The 13,314-nt window shown below is 45.4% G+C and overlaps 1 protein-coding gene across 1 annotated transcript in view; it reads left to right on the forward strand.

The window, feature by feature from the left end:
* The first annotated feature begins 625 nt into the window (after window positions 1–625).
* LOC112250058 (laminin subunit alpha-4) overlaps window positions 626–13,314 on the forward strand; it is a 35,114-nt gene continuing 22,425 nt past the window's right edge. The window contains exons 1-7 of the mRNA XM_024419896.2: window positions 626–989; window positions 7,958–8,059; window positions 8,469–8,596; window positions 8,716–8,796; window positions 9,041–9,255; window positions 12,419–12,519; window positions 12,725–12,905. Of these exons, the coding sequence (XP_024275664.1) occupies window positions 873–989; window positions 7,958–8,059; window positions 8,469–8,596; window positions 8,716–8,796; window positions 9,041–9,255; window positions 12,419–12,519; window positions 12,725–12,905 (925 nt within the window). The 5' untranslated portion in view covers window positions 626–872. The remainder of the gene's footprint in view (window positions 990–7,957; window positions 8,060–8,468; window positions 8,597–8,715; window positions 8,797–9,040; window positions 9,256–12,418; window positions 12,520–12,724; window positions 12,906–13,314) is intronic.

Below are 13,314 nucleotides of genomic sequence, written 5' to 3' on the forward strand. Positions count from 1 at the left end.
GTTGAACTTTGACAATACTTCCTTTGACTGACTGAGTGCTACTTTCAGCCATAGTCACTGGCCTCCTTCCTGGTGGGGGAAGCATCCTGACTAACATAGTTTTCATAAATGTATCACCTTCTTTGACAGTCTGACCTGTGTTTAGAAAAACAGAGGGGCAGCGCCAGCCAGGAAGGGGGATGGGGGACAAGAGTGTTGAGGTGGGGTGGGGCAGCTTTTTTATTTTTTCAGAACTGCAGACGTAGTGCTGAGGCTTATCCCGGCCCCTCTCTCTACCTGGACAACCAGAGGGGGAGGGAGGGCTCTGAAAGGGGTTGGAGGTTGTGTCTGCTGCTCAGTCCCCCCCAAGGGTACCCCAAGGGTACCATGGAGGGACCCTGCAGACGGAGACAGCTGCTGACCAACAACACTCAATGTGACTCTGCCAGTCAGAGGGAGATATGCCACCTGGATGACTGCACTGTCTGCCTGTCTGAAATACACACTAGTCTAGTGCACCCTGTTGCTCTCTAATTTTCTCTCCCTTTTTTATTGCTCCCCCCTCTCTCTCCTCTTCTCTCTCCCTCTCCAGACTTCTCATCTTAATGTGATTTATGATCAGGCTCTGGGGAGGCAGGTCCACTGGGGGAGGCATAGACGGGAGTTGAAAGGAAAGGAGAGGAGGAAGTACACACTATTTGTTTTATAGGACTTGCGGCTGGACTGAGCTGGCGCTTGCACCGCAAGGTCGGACCAGTGGAAAAGTTAACCAACGGGTGCTGCAGAAAGAGGGAGAGAGAGAGCTGCCTGTGTCGCAGAAAGACTTCACTACAGGCAGGACAGTGAGACAGAGAGCGAGAGGGAGCAGCGCTCCACTGGACATACACACAGACATGTCTGCTGATAAAGCTCTGCCCTGCCTCTGCCTTCTACTCTCCATCGTCCTCTCAGGGATCGTCTGCTCAGCGACTTCCATTGGTTTACATTGGGAACAGCAGTCTGTGATGAAAGTAAGACCAGACATTTAGTTTTTTCTCTGCTTGGCTGGTACAGAATGCACAGCAGGTGTCCAGTTCCTTATCACAGCTAAATACAGAGGACCTGTTGTTATTGCAAACTTTTCGACATCACTTTTTCCACATGACTGAATCAGACTGTCACATTGGATATTATGCCCATGAACTGTGCTGAATGCTTCTATAGCTAAACTCTAATGGGGTTTGATAGTCACTGCAAGAGAGGCAGGTTTGTAAGTCAGTCAGTATGCTTCTTAGATCTTTTTTTGTGAAATGCTGGGGTGGTTTGGGTGTGAGGATCTTGCTGTGTGGATCCATATCTCTGTGGCAGCACTCTGGCCACTCAGTGCTGCGTCTCAACCCTCTCTGTGTTCTGCCTGGCGTCGGGATGTTTGTGGAGGAGCTCCAGCCGAGACCCTGATGAGGGACATATCACTCTCCATTGGCCCGCGCTAGCCACCGGTGGAGCCCTAATGGAAACCAGCTGCCAAGTGTTGAGCAACACACATAGAGGGAACATAGCACGCAGAAATGGCATGAGAAACAATACAGGACGTGCTTCTCACACATTTATAGTGGGTAGACTGGGTGCAGGCAGATATTTCCTGTTTGGGGGCCAACGGGGGCCCAAAGAATGGGCATCTATCTTAGAGAGAGACCTTATATCTCAGGGACACACAGGCAAAACAATGTGCCCAGAGCAAGACTAATGTAAATGTTAGTAATGTAACTAATGTAAATGTTACACAAACCTACTTTGCATTGTGTAAGAGGTCACAGAGAGTCACAGAACAATGAATTTAATAACTATATTTATTTTTTGTTTGCTAAATTTAAGGCAGTAGAGAGAATTTTGATGGGGTGGGGGGAAGGGGAGGGGGCAGGGAGCAGATCCCCCAGTGTCTAAATTTAGAATTGACGATCTTCCGCCTCTTGTGAAATTGTTTACTTCTTCTGTGTACATGAGCATTCTAATAGCAGAGACCCATATATAGAGGCCTCTCCACTGCAGACATATCGTCTCTGCTCTGTTATTGGATTATGATGAGATTCACATTACCAAGCCATACCCCTTTCCCATCCTCAGTATCTTCCGAGGAGTTTACCACTAAGTCAGAGAGTGAAGCCTTCACTAGGCCCAAAGTCAATAAACTATCTGCCTCTTATTGTGAGGAGTGAGTGCAGGCAGGGAGGGAGAGGGGGGCACCGGGTTTGTTGTTCCTATTTCAGAGAGAGAGAGAGTCTGCCACAGCCTCAGACCTGAGAAGATGTTGACTTTGGACTGAACTCTTGTTTGGAGCCAATTCTTGTTTTTCTGCCTGGGCTGAGACTCACCGTATTTATTTATCCCTGTACCAGAGGCAGAGATAGAGCCAGACTCATGCTTAGTCTCATGTAGGCTAAAAAACTTATAGCACTTCCGAACACATGATATGAACAGCTAATGATAAATGCATACTGGCAATTCCCCGATAACAGAGTGATGTTGAGATTCAGATTTTTCACTTTAAATTGTATGCCAACAAAAAATAACAATGATTGCAAAGTTAAACAAACGATTAAACTCTGTGCACAAGGAGTGTGAAAAATCTGAGTCTCTGCATCACTCTGTTAATGTGGAATTGCCTTTAACATTTATTTGAGGTTCCACCTTTTAGAAGTGGAGCACAGTGACATAGTCTTTGGGACATGCTGCTGCACATGAAACAGAGAAAGGCTACACTACATGGTGAATGTCATCTTTGTTCTCTACGGCAGTGGGAGCACAGAGAAATAGTTCAGAAATAGCTCACTTTACAGAGGACATTCAGAGTGGACCAGAAGGCTACAGATGTGAATTGTTTCAATGTTCATGCCATTTAGGAGCGGATTAGAGCATTTACCATGCTGTAAAATATTCTTGAGGGGTTTGTTTTCTGTATCACAGGATTACTCCCTATACCCAGGGGAAACAGTACCAGGAAGTTGGGGTTTGGTGTTTTAATTAAATGGTATTCTGAACTAAAGGATATTTGAATGAGACTCATTCTGGTCGAAACGAACAGGAACTAATGTAGTTAGATGTTACATGGTGAAACGTCTGCTGTGTTATATACTTTACACTTCTAAAGTCTACATCCCAAATGGCACCCTATTCCCTGTTATACAGTATATAGTGCACTACTTTTGACCAGAGCCCTACTGTATTGACCCTGGTGGTCAAAAGTAGTTCACCATAGGGTAATTAAATCAAATCACATTTTATTGGTCAAGTACACATATTTTGCAGATGTTATCGCAGGTGCAGTGAAATGCTAATGTTTTTCCTAGCTCAAACAGTGCAATAATTCAAAACAATACATACAAATCCAACAAATAAAATAAAATAATGAAGAAATATCAGAAAGAGCAATATACATATGTATATGATGTTGTGTATAGACATTATGGACAGTATATGAATAGAAAAGGTGTGTACAGCAGTAGTTTAATAGGATGAGGCTTGACTAGAATACAGTATATACATATGAAGAGGGTAAAACAGTATGTAAACATTATTAAAGTGAGCAGTGTTCAATGACTATGTGCAGGGTAGAGTACAGGGTGGTAGCCGGCCAGTAACAATGACTGAGTTGTCTCCACCTTCTAGGTGGTAGCGGGGTGAACAGGCCATGGCTCGGATGGCTGAGGTCATTGATGATCTTCTTGGGCTGTCTGTGACAACATGTGCTGTAGATATCCTGGAGCGCAGGCAGTGTGGCCCCGATGATGCTTGGGCTGACCGCACCACCCTCTGGAGAGCCCTGCGGTTGCGGATAGTGCAAATGCCATACCAGGCAGTGATACAGCCTGACAGGATGCTCTCAATGGTGCATCTGTAGAGGTTTGTGAGGGTCAGAGGGGCCAAACTGAATTTCTTTAGCCTCTTGAGGTTAATGAGACGCTGTTCCGCCTTCTTCACCACACCGTTTGCATGGACCATTTCAGGTTGTCAGTGATGTGCACACCGAGGCTTTTCACCCTCTCCACTGCAGCCCTGTCGATGTGGATGGGGGCGTGCATGCTTTGCTGTCTCCTAGAGTCCATGATCAGTTCCTTCGTTTTGTTGACGTTGAGGTTATTTTCCTGGCACCACTCCGCCAGGGCCCTCACCTCCTCCCTGTAGGCGGTGATGTCGTTGTTGGTAATCAGGCCTACAACTGTTGCGTTGTCTGCAAACTTGATGATTTAGTTGGTTTCTGAGAGGACTAGCATTCTGTAGTGCAGTAGCCTCAATTGTGATATGGATCTCTAGACTGCTTACTGTTCAGGACCCATTCAGATAATTTTACCTATACACTGGCATAGATAACACCTACTCTATAGTATGTAATCAGTTGTAATGCAAACATATGTGTGGGAGCAGAAGGTGAGTAGAATCGATTGAAATGACCTGTAGTCAATAACCAGGACATCATATAACATCATAACCATATGATGTATAGGCCTGGCCTCATTTATGGTGTGTACTACAGGTCAGAAAAGCCACAGGAAGGACGGAAAAATCTGCTCCGTGACAAGCCCCTAACCAACAATGCAGTTAAAAAAATACGATTAAGAATGAGAGATAAAAGTAACAAGTAGTTCAAGAGCAGCAATAACATAATAATAATAGCGAGACTATATACAGAGAGTAACCAGTACAGAGTCAATCTGCGGGGGCACCGGTTAGTCAAGGTAATTGAGGTACATGTAGGTAGAGTTATTGAAGTGACTATGCATAGATAATAATAATAATAATAATAATAAGAGTAGCAGCAGCGTAAAGGGGGGAGGGGTTGTAGCCATTTGATTAGATGTTCAGTAGTCTTATGGCTTGGGGGTAGAAGCTGTTCAGAGCCTCTTGGACTTAGACTTGGCACTCCAGTACCGCTTGCCGTGCGGTAGCAGAGAGAACAGTCTATGCCTAGAGTGGCTGGAGTCTTTGACAATTTTTAGGGCCTTCCTCTGACACCACCTGGTATAGAGGTCCTGGATGTCAGGAAGCTTGGCCCCAGTGATGTACTGGGCCGTACGCACCACCCTCTGTAGTGCATTGCGGTCGGAGGCTGAGCAGTTGCCATACCAGGCAGTGATGCAACCAGACTCTTGATGGTGCAGTTGTAGAACCTTTTGAGGATCTGAGTCAAATCTTTTCAGTCTCCTGACGGCGAATAGGATTTGTTGTGCCTTCTCAACGACTGTCTTGGTGTGCTTGGACCATGTTAGTTTGTTGGTGATGTGGACACCAAGGAACTTTAAGCTCTCAACCTGCTCCACTACAGCCCCGTCGATGAGAATGGGGTCGTGCTCGGTCCTCCTTTTCCTGTAGTCCACAATCATCTCCTGTGTCTTGTGTCTTGATCACTTTGAGGGAGAGGTTGTTATCCAGGCACCACATGGCCAGGTCTCTGACCTCCTACCTATAGGCTGTCTCGTTGTTGTCGGTGATCAGGCCTAACACTGTTGTGTCATCGGCAAACTTAATGATGGTGTTGGATGAGCTTTGAGGGCAATATGGTGTAGAACATTGAGCTGTAGTCAATGAATAGCATTCTCACCAGTTGGTCAACGCATGCTCACAGTACACGTCCTGGTTATCCATCCGGCCCTGCGGCCTTGTGAATGTTGACCTGTTTAAACGTCTTACTCGTGTAAGAGAGCGTGATCACACAGTCGTCCGGAACAGTTGGTGCTCTCATACATGTTTCAGTGTTATTTGCCTCGAATCGAGGATAGATGTAGTTTAGCTCGTCTGGTAGGCTCGTGTCACTGGGCAGCTCTTGGCTGTGCTTCCCTTTGTAGTCTGTAATGGTTTGCAAGCTGATGAGCGTCGGAGACGGTGTAGTACGATTCAGTCTTAGTCCTGTATTGGCACTTTGCCTGTTTGATGGTTCTTCGGAGGGCATAGCGGGATTTCTTATAATCTTCCGTGTTTGAAAGTCCTGCTCCTTGAAAGCGGCAGGTCTAGCCTTTAGCTCAGTGCAGATGTTGCCTGTAATCCATGGCTTCTGGTTGGGGTAAGTACGTATGGTCACTGTGGGGACAACGTCGTCGATGCACTTATTGACAAAGCCAATGGCTGATGTGGTGTACTCCTCAATGCCATAGGAAGAATCCCAGAATATATTTCAGTCTGTGCTAGCAAAACTGTCCTGTAGCTTAGCATCTGCTTCATCTGACCACTTTTTTTATTGATCTAGTCACTGGTGCTTCCTGCTTTAACTTTAGCTTGTAAGCAGCAATCAGGAGGATAGAATTATGCTCAAATTTGCCAAATGGAGGGCAAGGGATTTGTAAGAGTATCTGTGTGTGGTGTAAAGGTGGTCTAGAGTATTTTCCCCTCTGGTTGCACATTTACATGCTGATAGAAATTTGGTAAAACAGATTTAAGTTTCCCTGCATTAAAGTCCCCGTCCACTAGGAGCACCGCCTCTGGATGAGTGTTTGCTTATTTGCTTATGGCGGAATACTGCTCATTGAGTGCGGTAGATAATGTGGTCTACAGCTTATCATGAGATACTTGAGACTTCCTTAAATATCGTGCACCAGCTGTTGTTTTTATATATGCATAGTCCCCGACCCCTTGTCTTACCAGACGCCGCTGTTCTATCCTGCCGATGCAGCATATAACCAGCCAGCTGTACAGTATGTTGATAATTTAATTCTAAGATGTTACAGTTTTTAATGTCCTTGTAAAGGCTGTCGTCGGAAGGATGAGACCAAGGTGCAGCGTTCCTTGAGTTCCACATAATATTTATTGTTGAAGTGAAACTTTTAGACAAAAAACAATAAAGAAAACAACAACCAACCAGGTTCGTAGTGCAAACTACCTGGTCACAAACGAAGAACAAGATCCCACACAGAAGGAGGGAAAAAGCTACCTAAGTATGATTCCCAATCAGAGACAATGATAGACAGCTGTGCCTGATTGAGAACCATACCTGGCCAAACATAAAGAAATAGAAAACATAGAAACATGAACATAGAATGCCCACCCAAATCACACCCTGACCAAACCAAAAATAGAGATATAAAAAACTCTCTATGGTCAGGGCGTGACAGTCCTTTTGGTAGTTTAATCTTCCTCGTAGGTCGTTTATTTTATTTTCCAATGATTGCCAGAAGAAAAAAAATCTACTACTCATTTTCAGAAGGCAGCCCGACCTCCGGCCTGCTAGCCGGACCTCACGGCCTGCTACCGAATTAATCAAGGGGAATTATGCATCACAACTGGGAGATGTGTGAGATGTTTGAGATGTATTGGTGCCTGCCACTCTGGACACAACATACGTGTTCCATTGACTGGATGAAACAAGGGGGGAAAACATGGCCAATATGAACAGTAGTGTTGTAGGATCATAACCATCTTTGAATGGGGTGACTGAAGATCAAAGGGATCTGTGGAGGGGGAGTGAGGAGAGGTGTTGCTGAACTCTGATTTCACACTACATTAGGAAACTGCCAGAGTGAAATGGCCATGAGAGTTTTGTAAGTAACATTCTGTGAATGAGAGAACCATTATTAGCAGTATGCAAGTATCCAATAATGTCAGAATTTTGTCTTAGTCACGAGAGCACCTTTTTTTCATGATAAGAGATATTGTGAAAAGTAGGGGAACGTTGTATCCCATTGATGACGCACAACTTAATCCAGCCTTGCCAAAACGATTCCAGGTGCTCTACGTACTTTCTGAAATTGCTGTTTCAAGTTTTAATGTCACATGCACAAGTACAGAGAAATGCCTTTCTTGCAAGCTCAGTGCAGTAATCAATAACAATTTAATACTCAAAATAACATAAGGTAGAATGATAAAGTGCCCCGTAAGCAACTTGGCATTAATGACAGGTACCATATCACTGGTCAAATGTATTTCTAATCCTAGATCAGATTCAGGGGAAAACTTGTGTGAAACTGAGGTTGTACTCTGTTTTAAAGAGCTCGTTCATGTTCCCTCTCCCTAGGTGTGTGCAAAACTATATTTTCTCAGTAACCAGAAAAAATGCCTACCATGTAACTGCAAAGGCCATTCAGAAACATGTGAAGATATCACAGGTGTTTGTACAGTAAGTATGACATCCATCCCCTCTATTAATACTTATTATAAACTGGGTGGTTCGAGCCCTGAATGCTGATTGGCTGAAAGCTGTGGTAAATCAGTCCATTTACCCAAGGTATGACAAAACATTTCTTGTTACTGCTCTAATTACGTTGGTAACCAGTTTATAATAGCAATAAGGTACCTCGGGGGTTTGTGGTATATGGCCAATATACCACGGCTAAGGGCTGTATCCAGGCACTCCTCATTGCGTCACGCGTAAGAACAGCCCTAAGCCGTGGTATATTGGCTATATACCACACTCCCTTGTGCCTTATTGTTTAATTACACCATGGGGAATACTTCTAGTCTCTAGATTACTATCTACTATCATATCAGTAATAGATTTTAACTATATTCCACTCTTTACCATGCAGTCATGTCAGGACCACACCACTGGGGATTTCTGTGAAATATGTGAGGATGGATACATGCCTGACGTCGCCAACCACGGACGTCACTCCTGCCAGCCGTGCGCCTGTCCCCTGTCCAGCCCCTCCAACAAGTAAGCTATAACGTCCGTCCATCCAGACCCTACTGTTGTGCAGGCCGTGCAGAGAGAGGCCTGTGTGTTGGCGGGCAGAGCTCACTGACTGACATTCTTTCCGCTGTGTGTCTGGCCAGCTTTGCAGAGCACTGTGACAGAAGCAGTAACATCCTACGATGCAACTGCCAAGAGGGCTATGCTGGACATTACTGTGAGAGGTCAGTGCTGACAGAACCTTGGCCAACACCATGAGTTAACACCACCGTGGGAGCAATTACACTTATTATCCTAAATCGGCTCATATAGACACATGTAAAGCTCTTACAATTTCACTATTTATTTTTTCAGGGCCTGAACAATAAATATTTGGAAATGCTTTCATATAACAATGATGTTTCACTGTAAGTGATAAGTCATACTAAATCAAACAATTGGTAACCACCTTGCATCTTCCTCACCCAGATGTGCTCCAGGTTTCTATGGGAACCCCATGGTGATCGGTGACTCCTGTAAGAGTTGTGACTGTAACGGTAACTCGGACCCCAACCACATCTTCAATGAGTGCCACAACGTGACCGGCTTCTGTCAGAATTGCTGGGGGGACACGGCCGGAGCCAACTGTGAACGGTGTGCCCCAGGTTTCTACGGCGACGCCATCAGTGCCAAGAACTGCAGAGGTGCTTGCCAAGAGTACTGTTAGACATTACTTACCCTACTGAGGCCCTTTGCTCCAATAGGAGCTAAAGGGAATAAGTCAGGTTATAAGGGCACAAGGTGAGACCCAGATGCAGAAACGGGAGGCTTTGATATTTACTATAATCCAAAACGGTAGGCAAGAGAATGGTCATGGACAGGCAAAAGGTCAAAACCAGTTCAGAGGCCAGGAGGTACAGAGTGGCAGGCAGGCTCGAGGTCAGGGCAAGCAGAATGGTCAGAGAGGCAGGTACAGAGTCCAGAAACAGGCAAGGGTCAAAACCGGGAGGACTAGCAAAAGAGACTATAAAAAGTAGGAGCACAGGAAAAACACGCTGGTTGACGAACTGGCACAGAGAGACAGGAAACACAGGGATAAATACACCGGGGGAAATAAGCAACACCTGGAGGGGGTGGAGACAATCACAAGGACAGGTGAAACAGATCAGGGCGTGACACAGGTCAACTTTACTGTGAATGTAGACTACCCATTGAAAAATATCCAAGGGAAAAATGTGTCTTCAATAGAGCTTTAACAATTTCCCCTTGTTTTGCTCATATAGTCATAAGTCAATCACAAGGCTCTATCTGAAACAAAATACGGGGAGGTCTATTTTGTGTGTTTACACAGTTGGGCAGGCTGGGTAGTGAGAATTCCTGCCATGCTCTAATGACACAATGCCTCAGAGACAGTACAGTACAATTCAGACAACCCTGGCCTGTGTATTATCTAATGCCATGTGCACATCCGTGTAAGAATAGTATCATGGAAAAGTGCTGCATGTTCACCAAATATTAACTTGTAGTTCAAATCAAATCAAATGTATTTATATAGCCCTTCTTACATCAGCTGATATATCAAAGTGCTGTACAGAAACCCAGCCTAAAACCCCAAACAGCAAGTAATGCAGGTGTAGAAGCACGGTGGCTAGGAAAAACTCCCTAGAAAGGCTAAAACCTAGGAAGAAACCTAGAGAGGAACCAGGCTATGAGGGGTGGCCAGTCCTCTTCTGGCTGTGCCGGGTGGAGATTATAACAGAACATTGCCAAGATGTTCAAATGTTCATAAATTACCAGCATGGTCAAATAATAATAATCACAGTAGTTGTCGAGGTTGCACCTCAGGAGTAAATGTCAGTTGGCTTTTCATAGCCGATCATAAAGAGTATCTCTACCGCTCCTGCTGTCTCTAGAGAGTTGAAAACAGCAGATCTGGGACAGGTAACACGTCCGGTGAACAGGTCAGGGTTCCATAGCCGCAGGCAGAACAATTGAAACTGGAGCAGCAGCACGGCCAGGTGGACTGGGGACAGCAAGGAGTCATCATGCCAGGTAGTCCTGAGGTATGGTCCTAGGGCTCAGGTCCTCCGAGAGAGAGAAAGAAAGAAAGAGAGATAGGGAGAATTAGAGAGAGCATACTTAAATTCACACAGGACACCGGATAAGACAGGAGAAGTACTCCAGATATAACAGACTGACCCTAGCCCCCCGACACATAAACTACTGCAGCATAAATACTGGAGGCTGAGACAGGAGGGGTCACGATACACTGTGCACAGCCCCCACACCACTAGAGGGATATCTTCAACCAACTTACCATCCTGAGACAAGGCAGAGTGTAGTCCACAAAGATCTCCGCCATGGCACAACCCAAGGGGGGGCGCCAACCCAGACAGGAAGATCACGTCAGTGACTCAACCCACTCAAGTGACGCACCCCTCCTAGGGACGGCATGGAAGAGCACCAGTAAGCCAGTGACTCAGCCCCTGTAATAGGGTTAGAGGCAGAGAATCCCAGTGGAGAGAGGGGAACTGGCCAGGCAGAGACAGCAGGGGTGGTTCACTGCGCCAGTGCCTTTCCGTTCACCTTCACACTCCTGGGCCAGACTACACTCAATCATATGACCTACTGAAGAGATGAGTCTTCAGTAAAGACTTAAAGGTTGAGACCGAGTCTGCGTCGCTCACATGGGTAGGCAGACCATTCCATAAAAATTTAGCTCTATAGGAGAAAGCCCTGCCTCCAGCTGTTTGCTTAGAAATTCTAGGGACAATTAGGAGACCTGGGTCTTGTGACCGTAGCGTACGTGTAGGTATGTACAGCAGGACCAAATCGGAAAGATATTTAGGAGCAAGCCCATGTAATGCTTTGTAGGTTAGTAGTAAAACCTTGAAAGCAGCCCTTGCCTTTAACAGGAAGCCAGTGTAGGGAGGCTAGCACTGGAGTAATATGATCAAATTTGTTGGTTCTAGTCAGGATTCTAGCAGCCGTATTTATCACTAACTGAAGTTTATTTAGTGCTTTATCCAGGTAGCAGGAGTCTCCAGGTAACAGGAGTCTAGTAGAGCATTGCAGTAGTCTAACCTAGAAGTAACAAAAGCATGGATTAATTTTTCTGCATGATTTTTTAACAGAAAGTTTCTGATTTTTGCAATGTTACGTAGATGGGAAAAAGCTGTCCTTGAAACAGTCTTGATATGTTCGTCAAAAGAGAGATTGGGGTCCAGAGTAACGCAGAGGTCCTTCACAGTTATATTTGAGACGGCTGTACAACCATCAAGATTAATTGTCAGATTCAACAGAAGATCTCTTTGTTTCTTGGGACCTAGAACAAACATCTCAGTTTTGTCCGAGTTTAAAAGTAGAAAGTTTGCAGCCATCCACTTCCTTATGTCGGAAACACAGGCTTCTAGCGAGTGCAATTTTGGGGCTTTACCATGTTTCATTGAAATGTACAGCTGTGTGTCATCCGCATAGCAGTGAAAGTTAACATTATGTTTTCGAATGACATCCCCAAGAGGTAAAATATATAGTGAAAACAATAGTGGTCCTAAACGGAACTTTGAGGAACACCAACATTTACAGTTGATTTGTCAGAGGACAAACCATTCACAGAGACAAACTGATATCATTCCGAGAAATAAGATCTAAACCAGGCCAGAACTTGTCCGTGTAGACCAATTTGGGTCTACACGGACTGTTGCTGTTTGGATGAGATAAGTCCATCTCTAACTCACTTGTAGAAAACTATGAAGAATACAACTGAAGAAATGGGGAAAAATCACAATCTATTGCAGGATTTTCATTGTGGCCATGTCATGCTTTTTTGACCCACTGTATTAACTATGAGTGTGTCCTGTGTTACAGTGTGTGAGTGTAGTAAGTGTGGGACAGCTTCGTGTGATGACAGGACAGGGACATGTCACTGTAAGCCTGGTGTCACCGGCCAACTCTGTGACCAATGTGAGGTGAGACGCTCAAGGGCCTTGTCAAGGAGACAGCCTTACAACCATGTGGTCACACAATAACACTGTTGGACAGATTTTCCTGACAACAGATATGCTCAGTAATGCAGACAATAAAATGAAAGCAGACAAAACCATTAAGGCTACTGTGAATAACAAAAATAACAACCAGATGTCTAACATACTGTATATCCATTGTGTACTTTAGAAGGGCCACACAGGTTTCAATAACTGCCAGGGCTGCCATAGTTGTGACTGCGGACCTGCCGGTCTCCGGCCCACCTGTCATCCTCTGACCCACAGCTGCCAGTGCAAACCAGGGGCCGGAGGCCGATACTGCGAGCGTTGCCTCCCAGACTACTGGAACTATGGCCCCTCAGGGTGTCAGAGTAAGTACTGTGTCTGTCTAATCTGGCGAACCACCCAGACCAGTTGGTCAAACATTAAGAACAGATGACATTATCTGTAGCTAGCAGGCCAGTCCACCATTCTCACACCCACTCATACATGATGTCAGGGAGGCATCTGCTGCGATCTGAAACACCGGGACCATCCGTACGCATCTGCACATGACCACAGACACTAACTGCAGCTGGCAGCCGACGTTCCTCTGACATCACCGCCCGCCCAGTCCTAATTTATCTGCCCAGCTGCCGGAACCATCATCCATTCCACCGCTTCACTATAGAGAACCAGAACCACACTACAGATGTGCAGCAGCACTCCTTCCCAGCCAAAAGACCCACCATGGGTTCCATTATATATTTGGTATTTGTACACCGACTGACTCTCCTATGT

Source organism: Oncorhynchus tshawytscha, linkage group LG05 (genome assembly GCF_018296145.1).
Source record: "Oncorhynchus tshawytscha isolate Ot180627B linkage group LG05, Otsh_v2.0, whole genome shotgun sequence".
Lineage (NCBI taxonomy): Eukaryota > Metazoa > Chordata > Actinopteri > Salmoniformes > Salmonidae > Oncorhynchus > Oncorhynchus tshawytscha.